The following is a 10184-nucleotide window of genomic DNA, read 5'->3' on the forward strand; positions in this document are numbered from 1 at the left end:
GGAAAGGCTTGGAAACAAAGAAGTGCTCTTTAAATGGTTGCTTAAAGCAAAACATTAATCTAAACCCTATAATGAGTCACAATCTGATCTCATAGTTTGATTTACTCTTTTTTAACTTTTTACCTGAGTTTTCACAGAGGGTCTTGATTTTGTCTGAATTTCTAAATGCATTAAAATACCATGAGAGAAGTTATTCGTATGGCATTCTTAGATAACCACAAACCAGGTTATATAATAATCTGAGATAATCAGAGAATTTATAATTTCTCAATATTTGCTCCAAAATGGGGTTAATCTGAGGATACCATCTCCCCAAATTGCAGACTGAAATAGAAATGTATTGATTTGGGAAAAAAATAGTATCTCTCTAAGTATTTTTTATGGCAGATAGAATATTTGGTAGAAATTTGTAGGTGCATTTTCATATATAACAAAAATACCTTAAAAATATTTTTCACCCCAAATTGGTCTAAGGCTTTGATCATTCAAGAAAAAAAGTTAGAATTTTGAAGAAGATTGTTTGCCTTATCTGCTGAAACTGTTCACAGGTAGAAGAAATTCCTGACAGTTCTACTCATGAAGAGCAAAGATAGGATTCACAGTTATAATTAATTTCTTTCCACCACACCACACCACACCACACCACAGACCTTCATTTTCCATTGACCTCCACCACTACAGAGTTTCTCAGCCATCACTCACTTCTGCAAGATTTGATCTTTGCCATGATAGTTCTCCTGGCTGATAACGGTGGCCATTTCATCCAAAGCTGAGAAGCGTTCCTTCCTGGGCAGCACATCCGCCACAATGGCTTCCAGCTTCTTACTGGCAGCCTCCATCCTGTCCACACTCTCTGGCCAGAAGTCCTGCTTCCCGATCACTTTCCTCATGTCTTCCAAGTAGGACACACGCAGGGCTGCCTTTTTCAGAAACCTCTGGGCTAGCTGTTCCAGCCTCTCCAGCCTCAGCATCTCCTTTTGCAGGGCTTTTCCACGGTTGTGCTCTGACTTTTCCAGGATGATCCAGTGCTTTTCCACGTCCTGCAGCATCTTCCCCTCTGGGGGCAAGTATGGCCGTTGATTGTTGGCTCTCTGCTTGGTCCTGATGTTGAAGAGATGAGCTTCAATCATGCCTTTCTCTTGGTATTTGGGGGGTTTCTCCACAGTGCGGAAGGTTTTAAAGTTGGCCATGAGCAGCCACATTTCCTGAAGAGAGTTGGGGAAATGACGGTCATCCAGTTCCACCACCTTCTGTTTAATCCATTTCAGGAGGTCAGAGACCATCTGCTCATACTGAAGCTTCAAGTCATCTATCTCCTTCAGGAGGAACACAATCTGTGATGGGAATATAAAATGACAAGGCACATAAGAAACAGAATGAAGCATGGTGGGTGAGCAGAAAGTGTCTTCAGCAGTCATCACATTTTTATACTGATGTGCTGATAGCTTTTCACATCCGAGGCTAGGTGAAATGCTAGAAAGCCTTCCATAAAACTCAGATAAAACAATATTATTTAATGCTTCATTTCAGTTTTTGTTTAAGAAAGCATTTTGGAATAAGCAGCATGGTCCACATTTTTTTTTCACAATCGAAAAAAAACAGGTTTTTTTTTACCAGTCTCATTGACTGCAAATGTCCGGTATAGTGCTGAACAGTGCTGTCTGTCTCCATCTTTCTGCTGAGTTTGCCTGCCCCAGCCAGGCAGATTACTGAGGGAGATGGCACTGAGAAAAGACCCAGTCCCTCCAAGTGGTAATCTGCTTTTGCTTACCAGAAAGTGTACTTGGCAATCACTAGGTGCTGCAGTCTTGTGAGAGCAGTAAAATAGCACCAACATTCAGTGCAGGAAAAGCAGCCCATGACATCAGGACTCCCTTCTGGCTCCCTTCTGAATTTGCTGCCATCTTGCTGAAAGATCCCAGCAAATGCATGGTTACCTCAGATAGGAGAGGGAAAGGAGCTGCCTTCCAGAGCTGTTTCTCCCTGACATCCTGGTCACACACTTAGTCTGAACTCAAAGGCTTCCTTGACACATTCAGGTTTCCCTCCCAATCCTATTAGTACATTCAGAGCCATCTATTTGAGGGGACTAAGGACATGAAGAGATTAATACCTGTTTCCCTCTCCTTCTGATGGTGTGTGTCTGAAATGCAATATTAGAGACAGGCTAAAAGTAAGGAAGGAGTCAAAGGGAGAAAAAGAAGTAGGTAAGTAGAGAGAGAGAAAATAAAGAATAACTATAACTATGAAAAAATGGAAAACACAGTGGAGCACAATGAGAATGGAAAAAAGACAGAGTAAGCAAACTGCTTATTCATAAAATACAAAAGTTATGACCTGCTTGCTCCTTACAGTTCCTCTAATACATGCTTGTGGAGTCAAGGACTATTTCATGTTTATCACAAGATAAATAATATTTCCTGGCCAAAATCCAGTACCCATGTGTAGAACTATGAAGTCCTACTGCCCACTCTCCTCACTGATGTCCAGACTTTGACTGAATTCCAAGTCCTGCTCTCATTCAGTGCATCTCTTTGGGGAACATGCTGCTCTCATACATACAATCCTAGAGTATCTCTAGTTGGAAAGGACCCATAAGGATCATTGGGTCGAACTCCCTGCTCCTTGCAGGACTACATTGGGTTTTCTGACAAAGAGCATCCTCCAGACACTCCTTCCACACTAGCAGGCTCGGTGCTGTGGGGAGCCATGTTACAGGATCATCTGATCCTTGACCCAGACCACATTTTTAGCTGACCAAACCCTGCTTTGCAAAACCTTTTCACCTTGTCATCACCAGGGAAACCTCAGTGTGGCTTTTTGTTCCTCCCTCTAAGCAATGTATTCCCCCTCTCAACTGCATAGGCAGTTCTCCAAATCCAGATGTTCATAGGACCCATCCTGGATGTGTAGGTTTTCTGCAGGCTACTTCTTTGGTAGTTCAAGACAAGAACAGACTTCTCTGGAGATAGAAGAGAAATTCTCTCAGGGGAAGTGGTCTTCAGAGGAACAACTACAAAATTCCTTTCATTTTCTATCGTTGGGATACAAGAAATTTTTAATATAGCTCAAGATTTTATGTGAGGTGAATTGTATGTAGAAACATAAAATAACCCCTTAATTTAGCTAAATTTAACTTAGCTAAATATAATAAAAATTAATAAAAATTCAATTAAAATTTTTAAAATTCAGCCAATTGAGCTAGCATTCTCTCAGATTTATTTGTTGGTGGTGGTGGTGGTGGTGGTATTAAATTGTTTTGGTTTTGTTTCATTTGTTTGGGCTTTTTGTTTGGTTGGGGTTTTTTCATTTTCCACCTAAGGAGCTAGAAAGAAAGGATGAGGATTTTCAAAGGAAATCAAAATCCAAAGTAGTTCCATAGAGGAAGGGATCGTCATTCCTATTAAATGAGAAACCTGTTGATTAGGTCTGCTTTTGCCTAGTCTTTATCGTCTCCCAATATTGTTGAGATTTCTATGCCTCAAGCTGCCTTGGAACCATATCAGTTCTCAAACAGAAACATTGAAGTCAAAAAGAGATTGATTTTCAGTGAGATAATTGCAACCCTCTTGGAGATCAGAAAGTGTACAGGCTTCAGGTACAAGTCTCAAGGTACCAGGTCTTTCAGATGGCTTTCAGTTCAAATGATCCTGAAGTTGAGCTTGCACAAAACTCCCCACACTTCCAAATTAAATTTAGCTTTACATCTTTAACTTATAGCTTCCAAAGATAGCAATTCACTTACTTTGTTAAGTCTCTTTTGTATTGTCTGGCCTTGTTTCAGTCTGGAGAAGTAGTGGTAATAGAGTGACACGTAAGTCATGATGGATCTCTCATCTGGATAGGGCACTGCCACATCCTCAGCATCAAGCAGTTTGCTGATTCCAAACTCTTTCTCAGCAACATCAAAGGCATTGTTCAGGTTTTTAATGGGCTGGTCCTGCCGCAGTGAGCTATAGTGGATAAGATCAGGCCTGGGCAAGGAGAAAAAGAGGGCATGGAGATGAAGGAAGATTTATGTTTGTAGTAAGTTCTTTCAGATCATAAACCATAAACTGTTTATGAGACTAAGTTAATAGTCACATATCTGTTAATATTATGTGACATTAACACTGGAATTGCTTTGACCCTGAACTTCATTCAAGAGCATTGCCCCTTGCCTACATAGCAGGAAGAAAATTGTCTTCTGTGAAATTGAATCACCACTCCCAGCAAATGTCTGCCCTTATTTCTCCTCTTCCCCAATGGGTGAAAACCAAAGCCCACTGGAGAGACAGCTGAGAGAAGGAAGATGACTCCCAGCTGGGGAAGCTCCACCATCCCACTATGGTATCTCCTATAAGATATAGCAGAACTGTTGAGGACAAAGAAGTGTTCGAGGTTACTATAGGTGGTTTCTCTCTCCTTCTTTTGGCCATTTTCTTCACTCTTTTTCAAAGGGATAGGGAAGGGAGAAAAAAAGAGACTGAGAAGTTGCTTACTGTATTACAATTGAACAGGAAGATATACATGCTCTAAAGTTCATACAATAAAACCACTGCCTGAAAGAAAAATTTTAGAAAAAGAGCAGTGGGAACATGACTGAGACCAAATGGGCAGTATTGTTCAGATATGTGATATTGCCCTGGAAATTCAATATTATACCCAACTAAAGGAACTTCCAAGCAGGAGCTTTTGGTCCTTTCTTTCAAGGAGAGAGGGAATACCCATTTAAGAAAGAAGACTCTTCAGTGAGAAAGGGAAGAGAGTATCTGTCAGTTTCTTGACAAAACCTGGTAATTCAGACCCTGGAACAACTTGTGCCAGAGCTAGAAACAGCAATGAGCAACTCTGCCTGAACTGATCCATGAAATCTTACCTGTGAGCATGTATGAGTGCATTGAAGGCCAGCCCATCACTCCAACTTTTGGAGAAGTCCTTCACACTCACATTGGAATAGCTGGCAGTTTTATGCTGACACCATAGCAATAAGGCTTCATTGGCAAATAGAACATCAGCTCTACCTCCAAATTCTTCCTGTGAAGAGAACAGGGAAAAGAAAAATTGGTGTCAGCAATATATGAAAACAGTATCAGTGAATTTACACATGTTTCCAAAGGTCACTTTGTATTACTTTTGTTCAATTCACAGGTCCCCCCAAAGTCATGACTTGCAGACTGTATCTGTCATAAAGGTAGAAAAATTTAACATGAAAATAGAAGTTTTCTATTTTGAAAAAAGTGATTTGAATGAATGCAGAAACTATAAGGTGAAATGCAGGTGTTGAAATTTTTTAAACATTTCCCTTCTGTAAGGCCTGTAGAAATCAGGCAGAAAGGAAAGTTCAGTTTATTTGCTTCCTTAGCTGTGAAATAGATCTCAGAAACAAAATATGATGTATTCAGGTCTGCTGTTAGAAATTATTGACTTTGATTTCATAATAGAAGGTTCTTTATAAAACCTTGTATTTAGAGTTCATGTTAAATAATTTCAAAAACATATGTTCTTTCAGAGCAGCATCATGGAACTCAAATCTAGAGAGAACTATTGGCAGCGAAATTCAACAGGAAGTCAAGAGTCCATAAAAAATTTGTCGAAGATGGTGAAGAACATGAATGTTCTTTCTATCTCCAAGTCACTGTTTTGTCCCTTTGAGAAAAAACCCCACAACTGCACAAGCAAAAAGACAAAGATACAGTTTTACCTTATCAAGTTTGATAGATGAAATCTGAAATCGAAGTATGATGATCCAGATAAGGCCCAGGATTAAGGTTCTGTCACCATCTACGATATTCTCAGGGCCAATCACTTTTACTTGTACCTGCTAATAAACCAGTATCTATTCAGCATAAATGTGCTCATGTCCAGCTCTCAGTGTAACAAACTGTTACTGGAGAGGATGTTCAAGTCCTTTTCTTAAGCAAAGAGGTTTAATGTTTACACCTTTTCATCAGCCCACAGGCCTGCAAGCTCCTATATCAGCTCATGATGAATTTCAGCAAAAGCCTGGCAAAGGGATGGTGGTCTCAAAAATGTGAAGTTCCAATACAAGTTTTTTGAAAACTGGTGGTTAGGGAAAGGAAAGGAGCACATTTCTTTCCCCCAAAGGAGATGAATATTAGCTGTTTCTAATAACAAAATAACTCAAATAACAAAGAAATTAAAATTTGATCAATTTTTATTATTTTAGTAAAATCCTGGCCTGTCTTCAGAGGATATGCCATTGTATACTAGAGGGGGAAACCACAATGAACATGATGCAATAATTAATTTATAACATATATAAATTGTTATGATCTCTAATATCAATAATACCTTGGATTTCAGAAATGCGATGGCTTTGCTGTTGTTCTCTAGAAAATGCACTCTCATCTTTCCCCGGCTTGGTTTGGGCAAAGCTTCTCCAGAAAGCAGCTCCAGGAGTTGCATGAGAGGGATGCCATCCTTCAAGTCTGTGTAAATGTCTTCTATCTCAATCTTTACCTGCGAAGAACAGCCAGGCAATACAGACTCCAGCTTAACATTTGGCACAGAGAACCCTCTACTTCTAAAACAAAACAAACACCTTCTTGATGTTTCACTGAGTCTTCTCTATGACAGTGCATATATCCACAGAGTGGTGAGTCTTAATTTAAAAAAAAAAAATGGATTTGCAGGAGGACTTACATTAATTATGAAAGTAGACTGAAGTTAAAAACCCCCAACAACCAAACAAAAATGCTCCACAATGGAGTAAAAAAGAAAAAAAACAGGAGATTTTGAAAAATAAAAAAATTGAGCATTTTCAAAATCAAATCTTTCATAAATGCTGACATTTTTTATTCCAATTCAAGTGAATGTTTCATTTTATCAGAATAATTTTATTCTGAGCTGTGCATTTCATTTAAAAGTTGAGCTGATAATCCCATTCAATGACTCATTTTATACTCCATGAGACTCCTAGTCTCAACAAAACCCACAATGGAGTAAAAAAGAAAAAAACAGGAGATTTTGAAAAATAAAAAAATTGAGCATTTTCAAAATCAAATCTTTCATAAATGCTGACATTTTTTTATTCCAATTCAAGTGAATGTTTCATTTTATCAGAATAATTTTATTCTGAGCTGTGCATTTCATTTAAAAGTTGAGCTGATAATCCCATTCAATGACTCATTTTATACTCCATGAGACTCCTAGTCTCAACAAAGTTTGCCACGTCCTGCTTAAACCTGCACTGCCACCCAAAGTCTCCATATTTTTAGCCAGAGTCCCACACTAAGTGAAAGGTTAGTATCATTTACAAAAATGTACTTTATTGCTGCCAGTAATGAGGTCACCCAGTGCTTAGGTGATTCAACATGACACAGTCTGTACCCTGACCTAACAAGAACTTGCTTTGGGTGTTTCCTTTTGGCCTTATGCCACTTGCCATCTAGAAGTGACATTAAAACCATACCACACACCTAAGAATAAATTACTGTGATTTTGAAATTACAGTAAATAATCTTTTTCATCAGAAAGAAAGAAAGAAAGAAAGAAAGAAAGAAAGAAAGAAAGAAAGAAAGAAAGAAAGAAAGAAAGAAAGAAAGAAAAAGAGAGAAAGAAAGAAATAAGCTATTATCTTTTTTTAATTTACATGTTAAGGGGGGAAAGGACGGACAATAGGCATGTACTTCTAATTTCTGATCAGTTACTAATTAGCTTAAGAAATCTTTTCTCCAGAGAAAGAAAAAAACACTGGAAGTGTAAAAAACAAGTTAGAGTGTTTAAATCTCTACTGTGTATGGCACAAGGATTTACAACTTGCTCCACTGATTATCTCAATAAAAAAACCTTCCTGTTTAGTTGCCAACTTTATTCCTTTTTGCATATTTAATAAAACTTAAAATTCTGCCTAGGATATACGGAAATAAAAAAAAAGTTAAAGCTGTTATATTCTGTGAGACTTCTCTAAATGAAGAATAATTCAATTTGAATTTGTAAAAAGACAGGCTTCATATATCTGCTTTATGTCTCACCCAGCTGTTGTTTTAATAGCTTTGTTGCCTTATTCTTCTCACAAAGATACCAGTCACAGACAGCTTAACAATTTCAATCCCATAGCATCCCTAGTGCTAAACGTGAAGTAGTCAACAGGACAACTGAGAGCACTGCAGTGTCCTGTAGTATGATCCAATCACCTCCGAGTTTGCCTTGGGAAGCTGGGACTAAGCTGCCAGGAAGGCCCAGATAAGCTCTGGCCGTCTCTACCGTATATGGCCTGGAAAGCTCTCGCAGGCTGTGCTCCCCAGACACTTATGGTACGTGAACAAGTACATTGCAGGAACTTCAGACTGGCATTTTTATCTCTGAACTTGAAGGCATTTTTAAAATAAGAAAATATATGTCTACAGCTAAACAGAACTAATTTCCTACACCGTAAAAACCTAACTTTCTGCAGGTGGCAAAACAAGCATGTGTTTTGCATTTATTCACTACCATTACGAAAAATAAATTTGAAAGTTTGTTGTGCTCTGCAGCTGCCTTTGTACGAATCACAAACTTAAAACATTACACCGAAAAAGCTTATCTGGTACTGAAACACAGTGGAGAGCTACAGTGGACCCAGTGGCCTGGTCCTGCTTGGTGTCCCCAACATCCGTTTTCATTACTACCTACTACAGACTCTAGAAAATGTAATTCTTTTGGATGACATCATTCCTTTCTGTGCCACAGTTACATAACCTGTGCCTGAAACTTTATCTGCAGTAAGTCTGGAGACTGGAATATGCTGGCATTACCTTGACACATGTATCGACTGCACGCTGGCTCTGAAGATTTTTAGAACCTGAGAGCTACAGAAAACAAACTGGTCTGTACTTGCATGGCAGTATGTCTGAAATTCCCAAAATTAAGGCTACTTTTTCAGATCCTTTGAGCAGCAACTCGAACTGAACTGATCAGGCAAAGAACAAAGTCAGAATTTTTGGCCAGACAATTAAGAATTGAGCATTGCTTGGGGAAACCCTGACATCTGCAGATAATTTATTTACAGGAAAAAGAAGCAAATAAGGATTTTTCTCTGAGACAATCACCAATGTACAATGGACATCACAAATGATGGGGTTATGCAGTCTACAAAATGAATCTTGATTTCAGAGAAGACTGATACCATGGACATAGGAGACAGATGTGAGGTAAAAGATAGAGGGTGGAGCACTTTGGTTAGTCAAATCCTTCCTTGCTTGCATGTGACAACATTCAGAAAAAAATACATTAAAAATAACATCAAAAAGGATACAGTGGGTAAAATAAAATAAAACAAAACCCAGAAAAATCTTCAAATTGAAGGAGCTACCTACATTATTCCTGGCGAAGACGTTGTTCATCCAGTTGGTGAAGGTTTTCTTTTGCATGGACATGCGCTGCTCCTGCAGCTTTTTGATATGGTCTTTTTCATATTCAGTGCCCATGGTCACCCAGGAAGCCAGAAACCTCAGTAGGCTGCTGAGTGCTGAAGAGATCTGACAGACCACCTACAAAAACCGGTCACATGCCCAGTGTATATAGGAAACCCACCAACAGGTACAAGATTCAATACCACACCCAGTGTAGTACCTTCATTTCCTTTTGCTTGCACTTTGCACTTCAATTTCACCAACTTTATTTTTAACTGGCTTGATCTCACCCTTTAACAGGATGAAAAAGTGACATGTATCTATGCAGCTTTATTTTCTTGCTCTCAGTCTCCACCCAGTCTCCTTGATCCCATGAGGACCACCTCTACCTGAAAGCCATCAATAACTTCCTTGGGTGTGCTGAAAGCACCTCATGGGGAACTGATCTTAGACACCACCAGAAGCAGGAATCTGCTAATCACCTCCAAAAAGAAAAAGTGTGCTGTGTTCTTTGAGAACTGGTTGAGATTCTGTCCTTGCTTTCAGATCACAGTATTTCCAACAGAAATCAAAGAGCTGCTTAGAAAGGAAATGGAACCAACTTATTTCTTTCCTCTCATGGGTTCAGTTTTTGTACATCTGTCACAGTAAGGATGGTGACACAGGCCCACAATGACATGAAAAAGTCCTAGCCTGAGTGTCAGGAAGCATTATTCCTCCTCCCTGCTCTTCTCTACCTCATCCATACCAGTGAAAAGTCAGGCTTGTAATTCCTCACAGCACCCAAGATGAATATTCAGAAAGATTAGAAAGGAGGAGTCTTGCCTTTAGAGTTTGTGACACAAAAAA

At 39.0% G+C, this 10184-nt stretch overlaps 1 protein-coding gene across 1 annotated transcript in view; it reads right to left on the minus strand.

The window, feature by feature from the left end:
* SPTBN5 (spectrin beta, non-erythrocytic 5) overlaps positions 1–9410 on the minus strand; it is a 90939-nt gene extending 81529 nt beyond the window's left edge. The window contains exons 1-6 of the mRNA XM_041397006.1: positions 9300–9410; positions 6295–6462; positions 5684–5803; positions 4859–5016; positions 3746–3974; positions 703–1334 (exon numbers count right to left, since the gene is read on the minus strand). Of these exons, the coding sequence (XP_041252940.1) occupies positions 703–1334; positions 3746–3974; positions 4859–5016; positions 5684–5803; positions 6295–6462; positions 9300–9410 (1418 nt within the window). The remainder of the gene's footprint in view (positions 1–702; positions 1335–3745; positions 3975–4858; positions 5017–5683; positions 5804–6294; positions 6463–9299) is intronic.
* Positions 9411–10184: the final 774 nt, after the last annotated feature.

Source organism: Onychostruthus taczanowskii, unplaced genomic scaffold, assembly GCF_017590055.1.
Source record: "Onychostruthus taczanowskii isolate IOZ18803 unplaced genomic scaffold, ASM1759005v1 scaffold1, whole genome shotgun sequence".
In the NCBI taxonomy this organism is placed as follows: Eukaryota; Metazoa; Chordata; class Aves; order Passeriformes; family Passeridae; genus Onychostruthus; species Onychostruthus taczanowskii.